This window comes from Molossus molossus, unplaced genomic scaffold (assembly GCF_014108415.1).
Source record: "Molossus molossus isolate mMolMol1 unplaced genomic scaffold, mMolMol1.p scaffold_m16_p_1, whole genome shotgun sequence".
Classification (NCBI taxonomy): Eukaryota; Metazoa; Chordata; class Mammalia; order Chiroptera; family Molossidae; genus Molossus; species Molossus molossus.
In genome coordinates, this window is record NW_023425344.1 from 4,501,132 (window position 1) to 4,521,713 (window position 20,582).

At 54.9% G+C, this 20,582-nt stretch overlaps 1 protein-coding gene across 2 annotated transcripts in view; it reads right to left on the reverse strand.

The window, feature by feature from the left end:
* STK32B (serine/threonine kinase 32B) overlaps positions 1-20,582 on the reverse strand; it is a 203,719-nt gene that overhangs the window by 66,143 nt on the left and 116,994 nt on the right. For both annotated transcript variants that reach the window (XM_036278097.1, XM_036278103.1), the window contains one exon: positions 16,660-16,833. In XM_036278097.1, the coding sequence (XP_036133990.1) occupies positions 16,660-16,833 (174 nt within the window). The remainder of the gene's footprint in view (positions 1-16,659; positions 16,834-20,582) is intronic.

The following is a 20,582-nucleotide window of genomic DNA, read 5'->3' on the forward strand; positions in this document are numbered from 1 at the left end:
TCCCTTCGCCAACGTCAGCCCCTCTGGCACTCCTCTGTCCCTCATGGGGTCATGACCCCGGCTCACTTCATCGAGCTCATCCTGAAGCACCGCCCACGCGTGTGCCTGTCTGCAGGCAGAGGGCTCAGCACAGCCCACCGGCCTGTTTCCACAGGCGGAGAGGGGCCTGGGCCCCAGAGCACCTCGGAATCATGGGGGAGAACAGTCTTGCACTAGCCATTGCCACAGGCGTCTTCGGTGTCTTACAAAAATCTCCGGGTTACACTGCTCATTTAGCCAAGTTCTCGGGAGACCCAGGAGGTCTCTCCAGATAAGGATCTTTTCTCTCTTCTGAAATTAAAACCTAAACACGCAGTGAAGAGGACGGGCAGGGTCTCTACACTGAACTGGGCAGATGTGGGTTTAAACTCATTCCACCACTTACGAGCTTCATCATCTCCTGCAAACTATTTAACCTCCGCAGGCCTCAGCGCTCAGCCCTCATGGCTGCGGACCCGGTGGTCATGAAGACTGAGTGGCATGGCGCAGGTAACCACCTGCCGGACCCCGTAACGCACCTGCCGGACCCCATAATGCACCTGCCGGACCACGCAACGCACCTGATGGACCCCGAAACGCACCTGCCGGACCCCGTAACGCACCTGCCGGACCCCGTAACGCACCTGCCGGACCACGCAACGCACCTGCCGGACCCGGTAACGCACCTGCCGGACCCCGTAACGCACCTGATGGACCCCGTAACGCACCTGCCGGACCCCGTAACGCACCTGCCAGACCCCGTAACGCACCTACCAGACCCTGTAACGCACCTGCCGGGCCCTGTAATGCACTGGGCGGGCCATGCAGCATCACCAGGGCCACCATCGATACTGTTCACTCCAGTATGCCTTTCAGACTGAGTAGTCCAGGAACTTGGCATCAACTTCAACAAAGACAAGGTCAGGATTTGGACTCAAGTCCAGCTTCGTGAAATGCCAGGTCCACCTACTCGATGCAAAACATTACAAAGAGGCCACCGAGGAATCAGGAACATCTGATGCCACCTGGGCCAGGTGACGAGCCATCCATGTCCTGCCCCCCGTGGTGGGGCTGGTGTCCTTTCCTCGCACCTGTCGCTGCAGCACCTCTGAAGCTCTAAGCACCTTCTCACACGTGGTCTCACCTCGTCCGCACCAGCCCGGAGCGATGCACACTCACCGGTCTCAGAGGTCCAGGGAATGAGGACCCAAAGGCCTTATAAGCTCGTTCCTATTGTATCTGCTTTGTGAGGCGAGTGATGGGGAAATGCAGCCAAAGGACCACGTGACTGGGATAGGACACTTGAAGCTCACGCTCGAGTCTGTCATCCTCACAGCAACCCAAGGTGACCATCACCATCCGCACAGTGAGGAAGAAAAGTGGGTATGGCTCAGGGTCTGGAGGCAACGTCCCGCGAACAGCACAGCTGGGGTGCGATCTCGGGACCAGAGCCCCTTGCTCGCCACCTTCATGCGCTCTGTCCACCTACATCTCCAGGTTCTTCTGGAAGCAGATTTGAGTACGTGTGCGCCCTGCTGCAGACACAAGGACGTGGCAGGAAGGGATGTCCATGTCTGACAACCGTGAGTTACCCCTAAACTCCCCAAGGACCTCTGTAAACACCGGGGAGCATGGCCACATTCACCCACAGGTTCTAAATGAAGTCCTGTGGTGCTGCCCTTTATTTATTCATTCACTTTCTTTCTTTTTATTTTTTTATTTGTTTACCCTCATCCGAGGACACTTTTGCATTCATCTTCAGATAGAGCGAGAGGGAGAGAGGAAGTGAGGAGGGAGAGAAACATCGATGTGAGAGAGACACATCGATTGGCTGCCACCCACACAACCCCAACCAGGGCCGGGGACAAACTACAACCGAGGTACATGCCCTTAGCGGGAACCGAACCCGGGTCTCTGTGGTCTGCAGGCTGACGCTCTAACCACTGAACCAAACTGGCCAGGGCTAACACCGCCCTTTAAATCCATACCACCCTCAGGGGTCTGGTTCGTGGCAGTGCACATTGGTGGTGCTCACACACATGTGTGTGTTCTCTCTCTCTCACACACACACACACACACTCTCTCTCTTTCTCTCTCTCCCTTGATTAATTCCTCTTCCCAAGTGACCCACTCATCAGTCTCTCTTGCAGAATATATTATCAACATCAAAGACAGGCTCCCCGTTAACTTTTCAATATTCCTCGGGAAACACGTGTGTGAACACGAGAGGCAAACCCCCTGCCGCCAACTGGACAGAGGTGCTCTGTGCGTCCGGGCCGCTGCGGGCTGGAGGGTCCGCACACGGCAGCTCTTCTCCAGCCCAGCGTGTCGTCCCGCTGCCGCGAACGGAATGTCACTTGATGGGAGGCCTCTCACGAATGCAAATGGACAGGTGAGTGGTGAAAACAGGCACGGGGTTTAAACGTAAGAATGAAAATAGTTTGTTTAGGGTTTAATTTAGAGAAATCTTGGAGATCCTTAGTGTTCGATTCATTTACTCTTGCTAGAGATAGCTAGACCCTCCTGTATGCTTGTCACTGTGCGGGGCCCTGGAGGCAGCCAGATACATGCCAGGGCCCAAGCGGATAAGCCCAGCCTGGTGGAGACCGCAGCGGTGAGAGCCGGTGGTGTCTGTGACAGGAGTCTGTCTGCAGCGGCTCAGTGGGCGCGCGTGTGTGGGGGGGGGGGTGACTGCACTGTTCAGACGAATCTGGAGAGGCTTCCCGGAGGAGGCAGCTTTCCTTGTAGGCAGAAGAGACGCGTTCGGGCCGGGAAAGCACTGTGAACATGTGGAGGCCTAACATCTACGTGTGGGTGTGGACGAGAGGCGCATCTTTCTCTGCTTAGCATGGCTTCCTGTCCCTTTCTCTTGATTCTTTTGGGGAACTCCTCCCACTCCCTGTGGTCCAAAAGAGGCTGTCCGTGGGGCTCAGAGAGCTGGCTACACGGCTCAAGTTGCTAAATTAAACATTCTACTCTGCTGGCTATAGGAATTCATTCTGGGATAGTCATGTGGCTCCAGCAGAGCCAATCAGAAGCTTCTCTGGGATAGTCATGTGGTTCCAGCAGAGCCAATCAGAAGCTTCTCTGGGATAGTCATGTGGCTCCAGCAGAGCCAATCAGAAGCTTCTCTGGGATAGTCATGTGACTGAGGAGGACCCAATCAGAGGCTTTTCTGGGGCCGCTATGAGAACCTGGTGAAGGAGAAGCTGGCTGCACTGCTGCGGTCCAGCTGGGCACACGGCAGTGTGGGGAGGGACAGCTGTGCTGCTGGCCCACGAGGGACAGCCACACAGTGTGCAGAGACCACAAAGCCAGCTCTCTGTTCCTCTGAGATTCGCTTCAACAACATCAGGCAGGCAGAACTCCCAATTTTTCAAAATAAAATCTCCTTTCATCTGAAACTGGCTTGATTGAGGCTTCTATCACCCTACAGTCATCAGAACGAGACAAGGTGCGTACCCTAGTAGCCTAACGGGCCTAGCGGGCAAAGTGAGAATTAGGGGTCAAGCCATGAAGAACAGGGCCAAGGCATCCTCGCTTTATCCTGTGGCCGAAGAGGAGTCAGTGGGGGTTCTAAGAAGCAAAGTGAGTCCTGGCCAGTTTGGCTCAGCGATTAGAGCTTCAGCCCACGGACTAAAGAGTCACGGGTTTGATTCCGGTCAAGGGCATGTACCTTGGTTGCGGTTCGGTCCCTGGCCCTGGTTGGAGTCATGCAGGAGGCAACCAGTTGATGTGTCTCACATCAGTGTTTCTCTCTCTCTCTCTCCCTCTCTCCAACTCTATCTGATGATAAATAGAAAAAAAAAATCCTTGGGTGAGGATTTAAAAAAAAAAAAATAAGCAAAGTGACATGGTTCGGTTTTGTTTTACAAAGACACCTCCAGCAGGGGCTGTGTCAGGACATTGTCATGCATCACTGCATGCACCTGCTGCGAGGGCTCGGTGCCGAGCAGGGGCGGAGAGAGAGGGATGCGCACCCTGAAACTGATCAGTCCATCTGCACTCGCCCGGAGGCACTCTTCCTGTTTAGTAACTAAGGTTATTTAATTAACATTGAATATTGACTTTTTCTATGATAAATGATAAACACTTCAAAGGAACATCTCTCCACAGCAAAATCCCCATAGGTAACAGGACCCATGTCACAATTAGCAAGCACATCAATTAATAAAGGAAACAAAGGCACAGTCACCATGGGGCACCTGGCCACATGCATTTCCCCACCGGGAATGCTTTGGCTACTGGGTAGAGTCGCTGAGCGTCTGCCTAGCCCTGAACTACAGCTAAAGCCTTGACCTCTGACCATCATCATTTCTAAAGCGGTAACGCTGGGCATAGTAACTGAGCCAAAGCCACCAAGTCTGCCCAGAGCCCACGGGAGACACATCACCATGGCCCTAAACTCTGAGCCAGCACACCCGTGGCAGGACTTGCTTCCAACCCTGGCTAAGTGTGGCCTTGACAAGCCACACCCTCTCTCTGACTCTCCACTTTCTCCGCCAGTAAAATGAGCAGAATCATAAAGTATAGCCCAAGCCAAACAGCTGTTGCATGAAGTACATGAAATAATACAAGACTCTATCAAAATATTTATGTAAAAGGTGCATTTATATGAAAGGTGTAGACTCTTACTGGAGGCAACTCCACACTCATCAATCACATTTTTTTAAAGAGAGGAAGGGGGGGCGGGGGGAGAGAGAGAGAGAGAGAGAAAGATCATCAATGTGAGAGAGACACACTGATCAGTTGCCTCCTGCATGTGCCCCGACTGGGGATTGAACCCGCAACTTGGGTATTTACCATGACCAAGAATCGAACCTACAATCCTTTGGTGCACAGGACAATGCTCCAACCAACTGAGCCACCCAGCCGGGGCCCTTCAAACACTTCTGACAGTCAGGCACTGGGCTGTGCTGCTGAGACGTGCAGACAGGCTGAGCAGGAAATGGGCCGGAGACCTCAGGAGTCACCATGACCGTGGAGGTCTGGACGAGGTACTTTGGTAGCAGATGGGACGAAGGACAGCGCTCCAATGTGCTTCCCTCTGAAGACACGGTCGCCATCAAGGAGGGGACAATACTGAATTGAAGAGACTGTCACAACAATGTTCTAGAAAAACTGTCCATACAGTGTAGAGCTTGGATTAACAGAAGGTTAACATATGACCAGCGAGTCCCAGAGACTGTGCTGGTCACGTGCCTGAAGCAGTCGAGTCCCTCCTGCCCTGTTCTCTGTGACTCGGCCCACCTGGGCGTTCCGGTTTCCAGGTGGGCTGCCCAGTGGGGGAAGACTGGAGAGTGGGAGTTGGTAATCCTCTGGGCAGCGCCTGGGCAGGGCTGCATCTTCTCGTGCTGTTCCAGGTGGTATCACAGTCCCTGTCTCACTGAGCAGGTCCTGAGGGTCCCTGGGGCTCCCTGGCACACCCTCGCCACTCCCCTCTCCGTGCCCCGAGCTCCAGGGTCTGCAGCAGCAGGAAGCCACAGCCTCATCATCAGGGACGCCCCCTGGCTCAGCGCAGAGGAAACCCCATGTCACCAGTCCCCTGTCCTAAGATTCCTGACACGCTCAGGGCGGTGCCCACCTTCCGCCTGCACTCTGACCTGTCCAAGCAAAGGCCAATGAATTGGTCAAGCAAGAGGGGACGATGGCTGGAGCCCAGAGATGAACGAGGAAGACTGAACTTCAATGGACTCGGGAGGAAGGGAGACAAAAAGCTGGGGATGGTTCCCAGGACGACACCGCCAGCCAGGCACCTGCGCTGTCCATCGATTGTGCCTTCATACCTGCTATTCCAACCTGGAGCCAAGGAGCATCAAGGACCGTTCTTCCACATATAAATTTTCATTGCTTGTTCAAAAATCAGTAACAGCCCGGCGGTGCGGCTCAGTGGATTGAGCATCATCCCGTGGACTGAGAGGGCCCGGTTCGATTCCCGGTCAGGGCACATGCCCAGGTTTCAGGCTCGATCCCCAGTGGGGGTGTGCAGGGGGCAGCCGGTCGATGTTTCTCTCTCACATCGATGTTTCCCTCTCTCTCTCCCTAAACAAATCAATCAAAACATATTTAAAAACAATAACAGTGCTACGTCGATGTTTCCCTCTCTCTCTCCCTAAAAAAATCAATCAAAACATATTTAAAAACAATAACAGTGCTACGTGTATCTTGATGGCAGCGAAACCTCCCAGATTAGACAGCTCGTCTACCACTGCAGAGGAAAACCTGGTTCCCACACCAGAGCATCCACAATTTGCAGGCACCTACGGCGGTGAAAAGGGAGAATGTGATCAGTGTGAATCTGCAGCACAGTTGTCAGGACTTTCCTTTACGGAAGCGCCGCAGACCCTAACATTTGTCTCCCAGCGGCCTCCCTGACCGGACCCTCTCTCCGAATGCCTGCTGGGCGTAGCTGCCAGGGCGTCTCCCGGGTTCACGGTGCACCTCTCCGCGGTCCACAGGAGGCCGTCTGAATTCTTCAGTCCAGCAGTCGAAGCCCTTCCTTATAACACTCTAGCCTAGGTGGTTTCTCAAAAAACTAAAAACAGAACCACCATGTGACCCAGCAGCTCCCCTTCTGGGCAGACACCCAGAAGGGGGTTCATGGCAGCATCACTCACAACACCAAATGGTGGAAGCAAGCCAGATGCCCACAAACAGAGGAGGGGTAAGCAAAATGGGGTCCATCCACACAATGGGAGCTTTCTCAGCCTGGAAAGGAAGGAGATTCTGACACAGGCCACCACACAAGTGGACCTGGAGGACACTGCTCAGTGACATAAGCAGACACACAGACACAGTATGACCCCAGCGACGTGGGGTCCCGAGAACCAGACCCACAGGCACAGAAGCAGAACGGCAGCTGGCGGGGTTGGCGGGGGGCGGGGGGTAGTCTACTGGGGACCTACTGACAGTTTCCGATTGGGAAGAGGAAGGAGTTCTGGAGATGGACTGGACAACATAAAGTTACTTAACGTTACTGAGTTGTACACTCAAAAATGGATAAGATGGTAAATTTTATGTTACGGGTATTTTACCATAATTAAGAAAAGTACAAATAACTCTGCCCAAGCTGTCCAGCTTCACGCTCTACCCCGCATCAGGCTCACGGCCTCCCAGACCCGCCGAGCGCCCGCACGTCTGATCCCGCCGCGCCCCCTGGCCCGCAGCCCAGCCCCAACAGCAGGAGCGGCGGCCTCACGGCCCAGCGTCCACCCCGTGCACCAAGGGTCGGCTGAGCCCGCCTGGCAGCCCCGCCCCGGGCGCCCCCAGTCACACCGCCCCTTTGATGCTGACAGGGCTTCTCCCTCAAGGTACTTGGAGTTCTCAGCCTGCTTTTATTGCAACTTGGGGGCAATCTGGTCTCCCCTCTCTGGGCGTGGAGTACTTTGAAGACTATCATGGTTCCGCCCCAGTCCTGCCCCCGCCCCCAGTCCTGCCCCCACCCCCAGTCCTGCCCCCACCCCCTTCTGCCCCCCACAGTCCTACCCCAACCCCGCCCCAGTCCTGCCCCCACCCCCTCCTGCCCCGCTCCAGAACGTAGGCTGGATCTGGTGCACACAGTGGGTTTCTCAGAGGGACACATGTTCTCTGAGTCTCTCTTTCCAGGTTACTGAATGTGGTGGGTTTGGGGGAAAGACGTATTAGGGCGGTCACCTGAGCTTCTGCCCACATTTCCCTGGGCGCGGCCTTCCCTTCTGCCCCCTCCTGCCGCCTGTGGTCCATCACCACACAGCCCTGCCGGCCAGCAGGGATGGAACCAAGTCACCCCTCTGCTGATAGAATCCGTTACCCTCGCCTCACCTCTCCCCTGACCTCCCCCCCCCCCACTCTCCCCGATGCGCCAGGCATGCTGGTCTCTGTGCTGGGCCCGGGACACCCAAGCACACTGCTGTCTCAGGGCCTGCACACCTCTGTCTAGAAAGGTCGCCCCCAGATGCCACATCTCCCTCTCTACTCACATGTCCTGTATCAGAGGGTCTTCCTCCAACCACTCTCTGTAAAGCAGCCACAAGCAAGACCTGGCCTGTGGCCCTGTCTGTGACAGCACTTATCGTCCTGACACATTATCTATGGACGTGTCTGTCTTCACCCACTGAAACATGCATGAACAAGGCAGAAACTCTGAGCAGCTGTTCACAGCTGCACCCTTAACCGGGAGCGATGCAGGGGCCTGGTAAGTCACTATCGAGTGAACGTAGGCGGGGATGGGTGGGGAGATGGATGGGTGGGTGTGTGGCTGGGTGGGTGGATGGATACACAAAGAAGTGAATGAACAAGTGAATGAACAAATCCACGAATGCACAGACGGACCCACGAATGCGCGGACAGACCCACGAATGCGCCAACGGACCCACGAATGCGCGGACGGACCCACGAATGCGCGGACGGACCCACGAATGCGCGGACGGACCCACGAATGCACAGACGGATCCATGAATGCACGGACGGACCCACGAATGCACAGACGGATCCATGAATGCACGGACGGACCCACGAATGCACGGACGAACCCATGAATACATGAACGTCTATGAAGGCTGTCAGGTCAGCACTGACGAAAGGCTAAGTTCCACAGCGTCACCAACCTGTAAGAAGGGACGTCTACAGCGTCTCCCCTCTTTCCTTACCACACCCCATCTGACAAGAAGGAAATATTTCAGCCATCTTGGTGGCAATGGGCACGAGATAAAGCCCACATCCGATAACCTGGAACTTGAGGTTCTGCACAGTCTTGAAGTGAACCCAAGTAGGTGTGCTGCTCAGTGAAACTGTGACCCCTTCCTGTGTCAATCTGTCCTCCTGGAGAGACGGTCCCCACCGCCTGCCGCTCAGTGAACCTGTGACCCCTTCCTGCGTCAATCCGTCCTCCTGAGAGACGGTCCTCACCGCCTGCCTGATCCTGTTATGATGCTAATCGGACTGCACAGCCCAGCTCCTCCCTGAGCCCTGGAAGGCATGGGCATACTGATCTCTCACTTCCTGGCACTCAGAGTGTTTGGCACCTACCTGCCCACCAACCTACCAGCCTCCCTGTGAGTCCCATCCTGCCAGTCCTGTCTTCCCTGGTAAAAGGCAGGGGGAGGGGAGGCTACACTGAATTATAATGAGATATGCATAGACACATATGCCTGCAACTGTGTGTGTGTGTGTGTATCGAAGGGTGTGTTGAGGTATGGATATCCTGGCATGCGGGGGTCAGTGCCCGAACCTGGCAACCATCACTGCTGACGGCCGGTGTGCTTCTCCCGCAGGCTGAGGCTTCTCAAGGCTGGATCTGTCGTCTACACATCTCTGCCCTTCATGCCCGAGCTCTGAACCTTCTCCATCCGTGTTCGCCAAGTGCCTGCAGGAATGAGCGGAGAGTTCCACTCCGGGAAGGTTTCGGGGCTGCAGGGAGGAGCGTGAGATCAAGCCTCAGACTGCAGTGTCCCCGCCGCGTGCTGACTGTCCAAACGCTGGCCGGTCTCCCGGCCCGGCCTCGTCGTCTCGCTTCCGGCCATCTTCAGTAGAACTGCCTCTGCTCCCCTTTCAGACCCGTCTCCGCCTCCACGCTCTGCTCCCGGACTTCGCTCCTGTTCCTCTGATGTCAAGTTGAGCCCGAGGTCCCTATTTCTAAAATTTATTATCTAACATAAACACTCTCCATCCAACTGCAGGAGCAATTTATCCCCGGAGATGGAAGAACCACTTTAAGGAATAAATTGGATTCTCTCGTATCGTACCCTCCGATCACCCCAAAGCCGTAAATTCTCCCAAAGCCGGCCGGTCACAGGAGGGAAACCGAGCTCGGGGCCGAGAATGACAAAGCCAGTCCTGAAGTTGAACTGGGTCCCCTCCAGCGGCATTCTGCATGTCCTCAGTCTGTGTTCTTTCCATCTGAAACTTTCCAGTGGCCATGACCCCGGCACACAGGCGAGGAGGGTCCGAAGGACTTCCTCTGCAGTCTGATGAGAACTGGTCGTTTGCTTTTTGACACCGGAGTGGGAGAGAGAGGCTGGGGGGATATTTGGAATACAAAAACAGGTCTTTTCAGTTTTAGCCTATGCGTATGAATTATTACCATTTTATTAGGACTCTCACTGAAGGCCCAGGATGTGGTAGAGAGGCACTGTGCTCTTTGTTCTTCGTGGGTCATTTCCTGCTGTTCTTGCACAAGCCCATTTTAAAGACGACAAAACCGAGGCACGATGGGACGGACTTTTCTGAGCTGTCACAGCAGGCTTAGTGCTGGCACCAAGACCACAATCCAGGCCACCCACCTAGAGCTCGCGTCTGATAGGCATGAGATAGGACAGAGCCAAGTCCAAGTCCAAAGTGCCAACATGTAGGGTGATGCTAAAATGATTCCTGGAACCCTGAATTTTAATCAAATGGATTGGCTTTTCTAAGACACTTTCCCCCCAATTATGGAGTTTTCAAAAAGGATCTGAGCAAAAATATCTACAAGAAAAACACAACAGTCTTAAAATTTCTATAAAAACACTCAACTATATATATTTCAATATATATAATAATCAATTTATGCATAAAACACGACTGTGAAGTTCATGTGCGGAAACTGCTCCCCTTCACGGAGAAAGTTAACTCTGCCTTCATTTCTTCACGGAAAGGGTGACATGCTCATTAAAGAAAGTTCCATGTGGAAAAGAAGAGCCATTTTAGGGACTCTCCCTTCAACCCCAGCTCAGCAGGCAACTTCTTGGGAGTCTTTTTTTGTTGTTGTTTAGTCAACAGACATTTCTTTAGTCATGGAATTCTATATGTTATCATTTTCTCTCACGATCATAAAAATAACCCTTCAACATTACCAGTGATTTTTAATTTAATTTTTAAAATTTCTAATCCTCACCCAAGGATATAGTTTTAATGGATTTCAGAAGGGGGGTGGGGAGAAGCATCAGTGTGCCTCCCATACGCACCCCAAACAGGGATTAACCGGCAACCTGGGTATGTGCCCTCGCTGGGAATCAAACCCACCACCTTTCGGCGTATGGGACGACGCTCCAACCAGCTGAGCCACACTGGCCAGGATACTGCTGAGTTTTTATAATCAGCATTATACATAAAGGTGTTCTCAGTGTCTCAAGTCTTTTAAAAGGAAGTATACACCCCTGGCTGGTATGGCTAAGTGGTTAGAGCATGTCCCCCCCCAATACTGAAGGGTTGAGGGTTCGACTGCCAGTCAAGGGTATGTATCTGGAATGTAGGTTTGATCCCTGGCCTTGGCTGGGGTAAGTGCAGGAGGCAACCAACCAATGTCTCTCCCACATTGATGTTTCTCTCCCTCTCCCTCCCTCCCTCTCTTCCACTTTCCCTAAAAGAAATCAATAGAAAAAGTGTCCTCGGGTGAGGATTAACAAAAACAATGAAGAAGGAAGCATACAGTTTACTTTCCTCCGGGTCATCTAGGTACCGATGGCTCCCACTGCAGCACTGTGAGGAACACTGTGCACAGAGCCTGGCCGCAGGCCAGCCCGGCCCCGGACACATTCCAGGAAGGCGGACCAGTGGGTCAAAGTGCATGCATATTTAAACAGCACTTGAGTCGACTGCCAAGTACCCTTGCAAGAGGGTCATAACCATTTTTACTGCCAGCAGCAAATATGCATCCAGACTGCCCAGAGAACACTTCTAGAATGCTTCATCTTAGGAAACAGCCTCTTTCCCCAAAAGGCAGGGCTCAGCCTGGAGGCGACCATCTCCCCAAAGCCTGGCAGACCCCGAAGCCACATTTTCCCTGGCTTCTCTATGTCCACAGCCTTGCACATGCTCTGACCAAGTGCCTCCCACGCTACTGAGATGCTATACGCCGTCCCCTGGGCCACCTGTGAGCCCAGTGACAGGCACACAGTGGGTGCCTGATGCATACTGATGCAGCATCTGGGACCAGGTATTTATGTACCTTGGGTTCTGTCTGGCACGCAGCATCTGGGACCAGGTATTTATGTACCTTGGGTTCTGTCTGGCACACAATAGGTGCCGATGTAGCATCTGGGACCAGGTATTTATGTAGCATGGGTTCTGTCTGGCGCACAATAGGTGCCAATTGAATACTTACCAAATGAACATGTTAACTCAATGAACAATTAAATACTCACATAAATGAACTAAATGAACATGAACCTGTGGAGTTTTCTCATTTATTCAACTTCAGATTCTTTTTTTAGTTGTTTTTTTTTTTTATCCTCACCCGAGGACATTTTTGCATTTATCTTCAGATAGAGTAGGAGGGAGAGAGGGGGAAAGAGAGAGAGAGAAACATCGATGTGAGAGAGACACATTGACTGGTTGCCACCCACACGACCCCAACCTGGGCTGGGGACAAACTGCAACCGAGGTACGTGCCCTTAGCGGGAACCGACCCCGGGACACTCTGGTCTGCGGGCTGACGCTCTAACCACTGAGCCACACCGGCCAGGGCCAACTTCAGATTCTTTACCAACCAAACAACCTCCTCTGGAGGCAGCCAGAGGCACCAGGACATCTATCAGCTCGCTCTTCCTGAAGAAGTCTCTCCCTGGGTCTGCTGATCCACTCCGAGCAGAGGTGCCCTGTACCTCTCTCCCCTCCGAAAGAACCCAGCTTTCTGTTCCACTTCTTCCTCCTTCCTGACGTGATCCTTCATTTTAGTGGAGTCCCTGTCATTTCCTAAAAGCCACTTGAGAACAGGTGTGTGGAAGGGCCGTTGGTTGAGACCCTGACCTCGCGAAAATGTACTTGATTGATTAGCTCATCTCCACTGCCTTCTAGTACCTGACACGTCCCCAAACTATTGATTCCTCGGCCTTTATGACCTGGGGTTCTCACGTGGACGCTGACTGCACCTGCACTCGGTAGGTGCGGGCCTGTTTCTAGTCCTTGCACCGCACCCTTCGTGAGCATTTCAACCGGGAAACTCTGCATTTCAGGTCCACGAGATTTTCTTCAATTATCTCCTTGCTGATTACTTCCCCTAGGTTTTCTCTCTTCTCTCTCTCTCATTCTGATGTTGAAATCACTGAGCTGGTTCTCCAATGTTCTGTCTTTCTGGTCTATGTATAAGGGACGTCCTCAACTTACTCTTCAACACATTTTTCGGGTGTTTCATTTCTGCTTTCATATGGTTAATTCATAAGGGCACTGATGTTGGTTCTCTCGGTGTTAAAGAAATACGGTATTTCTTGTTTTACAATCGCAAAAACCCTTTTTCATCCCTCTGAAAACACCGATCATGGTTACTTTGTTTTTTCTCCTTGAAGAATCTCTGTTCATTCCAAGCTTTTCTTCTTTTTCCATTTGGTGGTTTGGATCTGTGTTCATGGCAGAAGACTTCCCTGGGTTCTGGTAACCTTTGGTTGTCCCTGACTGGTTGGGAGCTCATGGTGGATGGGTGGGGCTTGCTGACCCTGAGCTCCACGAGGTCACGGGGACACTGTGATGTCACAGTGTCTCTTCTCTTGGTTCACTCACATTTCCATGGAAATCCTGTTTCCTGCCCGGAGCACGAAGGCCTGGAGACACCAGTCCCTGGGCCCAGCTAGACTGGGGAGGGTGTGTTATCTCAGCATCTGGTATGCTTGCACCTACTTAGTTCTCGGCACAGCCGCTCAGCCCAAGCAGATTGGGTGTCCTGCAGCCAGACACTCTGTTTTCCTCTCTTCAGGGAACAAACCTTCAGCCTTCGGCTTGGAACAGAGGAGGGGGCAGCCGTCCAGTTATTCAGGATGGTAAGTGGACTGGGGGTTTTCAATACTTAAAAAGCTTTCAGGCTTCCGGTCGCAGTGACATCGGTAAATGCAGCCCTCGGGACCTCCCACAACCACATCACGGTTACAACTTAAGGACACCGCCTACACTCGAGCTGAGCGGAAGTCCCATAACTGAGGGTATAAAGACGAGGCCACGTGGAGCCTGGCTGGTGCTTGGAATGCGGATCCTGTGTGTTATCCACGCAGCTGGGAGAGCAGAACCAGGACGAGTGTGCGCGGATCGCAGATGGGAAAGCAGAACCAGAACGCGTGTGCGCGGATCCTGTGAGTCATCCACGCAGCTGGGAGAGCAGAACCGGGACGCGTGTGCGCGGATCCTGTGTGTCATCCACGCAGCTGGGAGAGCAGAACCGGGACGCGTGCGCGCGGATCCTGTGCGTCATCCACGCAGCTGGGAGAGCAGAACCGGGACGCGTGCGCGCGGATCCTGTGCGTCATCCACGCAGCTGGGAGAGCAGAACCGGGACGCGTGCGCGCGGATCCTGTGCGTCATCCACGCAGATGGCAGAGCAGAAGCGGGACGCGTGCGCGCGGATCCTGTGCGTCATCCACGCAGCTGGGAGAGCAGAACCGGGACGCGTGCGCGCGGATCCTGTGCGTCATCCACGCAGATGGCAGAGCAGAAGCGGGACGCGTGCGCGCGGATCCTGTGCGTCATCCACGCAGATGGGAGAGCAGAACCGGGACGCGTGCGCGCGGATCCTGTGCGTCATCCACGCAGATGGGAGAGCAGGACGGGACGCGTGTGCGCGGATCCTGTGCGTCATCCACGCAGGACGGGACGCGTGTGCTCCACGGGTGGGGACTGACTGCTCTGCTGTCTGCGGTGGGGGCGGAGGTGGCGCCCCTGGGCCGTGTCTGCTGCCGTCTATTCTGCTCATTAGCTCCCACAGATCAGGAGACCAGGGAGGCCAGAGGGAGGGGGGGCGGGGAGAGGAGACCAAAGCACTGATTGCACAGCCGATGGGCACAGGCAGCGGGGCGGGGGGGGCTCGGGGCGGGAGGAGGTGTCAGTGGGGGAAAGGGGGGACATCTGTAATACTTTCAACAATAGATACATTTTTTTTACAAAAAGATTTCTTATCACACGGCGGCTCTCCCCCGTCCCAAAGGAGCACGGCTCACACACACACTCCCCGCACCCACCTTCCGTCAGAGCCCAGGAGACAGGTGAGGACACCTGCAGGCACAGGGCGGGCACAGGGCGGGCACAGGGCAGGCTGCCAGGCGAGCCGAGCCTGGGCGGCAGGTTCACTGCCGCCGCCGCCGGGGCCACGGGCAGTGCCGCGGACGGCGGAGTCTCGGGGCCCACGGCCCACGGCCCACGGCCCACGGCCGCGAGCACCCAGGACAGGACCGCGCCCCTGCCGCACACAGTGGCGAGGAGGCAGCCCCGCGGACGGAGCCGCCCACAGACGGCGACGAGAAACCGGAGCAGCCGCGGGCGGGCCCACTCACGCGTGTTCACCCACGAAGGGCGGCGAGATCGCAAAGCGTGCGTCTGCGGAAACCGCGGAAGGACCCCACTAGGGCGCAAGGCGTCATTTACCCACGTGCACTTCACGTGACCCGAGACACCTTCGGCAGATGTGAGACTTGTTCAACATCATATATTCAGGGTTTACACATTAAAATAATTCTTTTCTTAAAAAAGCTTTCAAGCCATTCACCTCATTTTAGCCTTTTTTCACGGCCCCACCCCTCTCCTTAGATACTGGGTGTGGTCAATTTTGGGCCTTTCCAGAATTCTTTTTAAGTACTTAAAAAAAAAATGTTTTCATTGATTTTTTTGAGAGAGAGGAAGGGAAAGAGAGAAACATCGATGTGAGAGAGAAACATAGATCAGCTGCCTCCTGCACGCCCCCTACTGGGGATCAGCAGCAACCCGGGCACGTGCCCTGAGCGGAATCAAACCGGGACCTCTCAGTCCCTGGGACGATGCTCAACCCACTGAGCCACACTGTCCGGACTTGAGAGCTTTAGTCTCTCAGTTCTTGGTTCTGCCTGGTGACAGCTTCCAGTTCAGTTTCTGGTCCCTTAGTAATTTGCGACTCTGCATCTTCTCTGCAAACCCCCAATGTTTTGCTATCGACTTCTCTCTCCTTTTCCCCATCCTTGTGAATTTATCATTTTTCAAACATACCACTTTATTGGGGTTTTAGAAAGAAAGAAAGGTGTGCGTTAATCCACCGTCTCGACCTAGAAGTTCGAGTCCTCGCCTTTCCCAAGTCTTCCAAGTGGAGGTTCGAAGATGAGCCAGACAAGAGGAGGGACAAACAGAAGGAGCCCCTGGCTCCGCCCTCCTGTGTGGTCAGAGAGGAGACCAGCACTTCCCGAAGCCTCTCGCTGACCGCCTGTCCCGCGGTCACACTCGCTTTGCCCTGGTGTGGTTGGACCTGGCGGCACTGCACATAGGCAGGGAGAGCCAGGGCCTGAGGAGGCAGCAGAAACAGCTGAGCCAGAGCCCGGAGCCAGCCCTGCAGCTTCCCAGAGGAAGACATCCTCCCGGGTGCAGTGTGGACTCCCAAGTGTGGGGAGGAACAGAGCAGCACCCTCCACTCCCAGCCAACAGCACGTGGCCACTGTGACCAGAGACCGGAGGGACAGAACGCTCCAGCCTCCCAAAGACACTGGCATGAGAGGCAGAGGCCCAGCACTCAGGGCTCTGGGCAGGGGGGACAGGAGAGGTCCGCACACAGGCGGTGGGTGTCACCCCCAAGGCAGGTCACCAGCAAGCAGGCTGACCGTGGAGGCTGCACAGGAAGGAGCAAGGTGTGCCGTTTGTCATGGTCTCTGTCCACTGTCGCTTCTGAAGAACTTCAGTGAGAAGACCCCCGCCGCGGCCGCTCCCCCACGCCACCCGCCCCGCCCCCGCCCCGGCACAGCCGCTCACCTGTGGATGATGCGGTGGCTCTGCAGGTAGTCCAGCGCCAGGGCCAGCTCGCAGATGTACAGCTTCACCGCGCCCTCCGTGAAGTGGACGTCCTGCTGCAGGTGGTAGCGCAAGTCCCCGCCCAGCAGCAGGTCCACCACCATGAACATGTCCTCCTCGTCCTGGAAGGAGTACCTGGGAGCACAGAGGGACGGGGAATGTTAGGGACGGGGAGGACTCCAACGGCCTCGAGACCAGCGTCCCCGTTCTACAGATGCACAAACTGAGGCTCAGGGAGAGGCACTAACATGGCTAAGTCTCCGTGCACAAGCGACCCAGCCCTGGTGCGCAGGCCCCAGCAGGCAAATGGCATTTTAACCCCTACCTGGCTCCAACAGCTTATTATTTTCTTTTTTTCTTTTAATTCTCACCTGAGGATATTTTTCCTTTTATCATCAGAAGAGTGTGAGGGAGGGAGGGAGGGAGAGAGAGAAACATCGATGTGAGAGAGACACTTCTACTGGTTGCCTCCCACAGAACCCAACCAGGGCCAGGGACAAACTGCAACCGAGGTACATGCCCTTGACCGGAATCGAACCCGCGACTTATTGGTCTGTGGGCCGACGCTCTAACCACGGAGCCAACCGGCCAGGGCAAGGCTCCAACATCTTTCTTCGCTCTTATTAGATGCCTGCATTCAGTGTGTTCAGGACTGGCCGCCCCCCATCTCCAGAGATGAGTCCCCTCCTCAACTGTTCCTCCGTCCCCACACCCAGGCCACGCCCCACAGCCAGCTGGTTTCCGCAACACTCGGAGGCAGTGCCGCTCCAACAAGTCCGAGGCCAGGGACCAGGTCTCGGGGAACCTCAGCGTCTACTTCCTGCCTCCTGGAAACCGGCCAGAGCCCCGGCCCCAGGGAGAAGCCACCAAGGAAAGCAAAGGTGCTCTGGGCAGCAGCGTGATGAGCAGCAGGGACAGGCGGCACGCTGGCCACCTCGGGCATCATTGTCCCTCGGCAGCCCCCGCTGATGTCGGGGAGCAGCCCTGCCCAGAGGAGCCCAGCCAAGATAGTTGCGTTTTAAGCCATTTGTTAAGTTTCAGGGGTTTTTCCCCCAAAGCAACAGGAAACCGACATGGTACAGAATTAATTTTAAAAAGCATTTAGGCATTGTAAGGACTGAAGAGCCGATCAGAACAGTGTTCCACAACAATTAAGTAGAATCACAATGTCACACTGTGGTGCCACGTCCCGCAGAGAACCACGGAATGTGAAGGCGTCGTGAGATCTCATCGCCACGTCAGGATGTTGTCACAGAAGCTTACACCTGTGTCTCAACTCCTGGAATACTGGACCTGGGTCAGCCAGGACATTTTCCTCAGGAGACAGAAGAGGGAGCTGAGGCCCAGAGGGAGGAAGGAACTCAGTGGCCCCGTGACAGGGTGGGACAAAGACCCAGATCTCCAACCCTCCCCAGTGCTCTTACGAGGACACGCTGGGATGTGCTGTTTCTCTAATCTGGGCGTGGAGGGAACCTGATGCTCCATTCCCGACCACAGGAGGTGACAGCCATGTCCTTACAGGACGGGCACGAGAGAGGAAGTCAGCTCGCCAGCAGGTGGGGTGAGTGGGGAGGTCTTTGCAGATGAGGGGTGCACTGGGTCTGGTGCACACAGGGACTGTGACTCGGCCACAGGGACAGCATGACACGTCTGGTGCCGGGAGTCCAGGACTCTGCGGGGTCCTGGCACCTCCCAGTCCCCACTCCCAGCATCTTAGCCACTGACAAACAAAGGACCAGCTCCTTCCCTCTGGTCTCAGCCTCACGTCCGAGCTGGTGGAGGGGCTGCCAGCTCAGGCAGGGACGAGGGGTCCAGGGGCTTGCTGGGTGGTCCAGGGCCATCTGCAGGGTACCAGCTGGACTGTCCATCTGTTACGGGACAAGCAGAAGCTCAGCCTGGCATGTGGCAGCGGCCTTACTTGCTGCATTGAGGGGTGGCTGCATGCCAGCCCTGTACCCCCCGCCCCCCGCAAGGCAGGCTGCCAGGCTGGGCCCTGGCCTTCACCACACACTGTGGTTCCGGCTGGCCCGACCAGTCACCATCTCCGGGCCACGTGGACGGACGGAAACCAGACAGGGAAGTCCTGACACAGGAGCTGGAGCACGGGGCGGACGGAGGCCCTGACAGAGCTCCTCGGCCGCCTCCCACGCGGTCGGCCCTCCGCGCTGGCTAACGTTCTCTCCCCGCACACCCCAGAACGAATGCACCTCATTCCTTGACAACCCTTCTGTGGCTTTGTCGGGACTGTGCTGCATTTACAAATTAAAGAGAACTGACCTTCTCACAGTGCTGACCCTGTCCACGAACGAGAAGTATTTATTCTGGTCTTTGATGTCTGTCACCGAAGTTTTGTAATTTTCTATTGAAAGATGTGGCATGTGTCTTTATCCCGATATTTTCGTAGATTGTACTGCTATTGTGAATGTAATCCTTTTTCGATTGTTGTTAATCCTCCCCTGAGGATATTTTTTCCCTTTTTTGTGTTTTTAGACAGAGCGGACAGGGGGGAGGAGAGAGAAACATCAACGTGAGGGAAATACTCCGACTGGTTGCCTGCTGAATGAGCCCCAACTGGAGCTGGGGATTGAACCTGCAACCCAGCTCCGTGCCCTTGACTGGAAATCGAACCCGAGACCCTCTAACCACTGACCCACACCAGCCAGGGCGTGAACATAATCGTTTAAAGTAAGGTTGGCTAACTGGTCACTGCCGGGGTCAGAGGACCCTCCGGAACTGCGTGCATTTATCTTGACTCTGGAAACCAGCTCGAACTCCTTTCCCACGACGCTCTGCGTCTGCTCCCCCGTGAAGGTGATCATGTCCCCACGGAAAACCGCCAGGGCTACATGGTCCCGACCCCGCCTCCTACTGCTCCGTCTGCCTCATTCCCCACCCAGGGCCACCCAGGAGCGTGGGTTAGCAGAGGTGGCGGTGCGCGTCTTTACCGCGCTCCGAACTTCAGTCAAGTGTTTCGCCGTTAAAAACGCGTTTACTGTAGTCATTTGGTGAATTCATTCATCTCATTCATGCTTTCCACACTGCTGAGAGTGTTCATCACGAGTGGGTGCAGAGGTGGGTTTTGTAAAACATTAACCTCTCCGCATTTCTAGACTAACCCCTACTTGACATAGAAACACTCACCTATATGTATTTGTGTCGTGTACATATATATTTATATACGTATATTTTTTAATGGGACTCGGGTTGCCAATGCTTCACTTAGAAATCTTGCCTCTAGTGTTCCCTCCTTTCCCACCCACCACTGTCCTGTCGGCTGACTCAGCCTTGGCATCAAGGGGCAACGGCCTGGTAGGAGGAAGTGGTTTTGGTCTGTGGTCAAGAAGAGCTCCCCAGAGGCATCCCTAGCTTCTAGAAAGTCCATCTCATGTGCCCTCCATTCCCGCTTCTGAACCATTTGCATCCTGTCCCTCTCCTCACCCAGGTGCTCCTGGTGGAGCTGCCTGAGGAGCCAGCTCTGCCCTCTCGACGTGGCCGCCTGCGCGCCTCCTCTGGCCGAGGGTGCTCCCTGGGTCAGTGTGCTCGTGGAAGAAAACTCCCCTTCCAGGTCTGCCAGCCCAGACGCTGTGACCCAGAGGCTGGCTGGGTCCTGTCCCTAAATGGGGATAAGACCCATCTGCAGAGGGACACTGTCCAGAGCCCAGCGGGACTCAGGGGCACACCCAGTGCAGCCCTGTGGGGGGCGCTGCTGCAGCCTGGGCAGGAGCGGTCCCCCCTGAACTTCATCCTGACAGTGACCACAATGACTGCGCTTTTTGACTTCAGCTACTGCCACTTGGAACTGAAAGAGTCTGAACTGATACCTCTCTCCATTTGCTACTGGAGAGAAGGGTTGAGATGCTCATGATAGACGTTTGCAACATGAA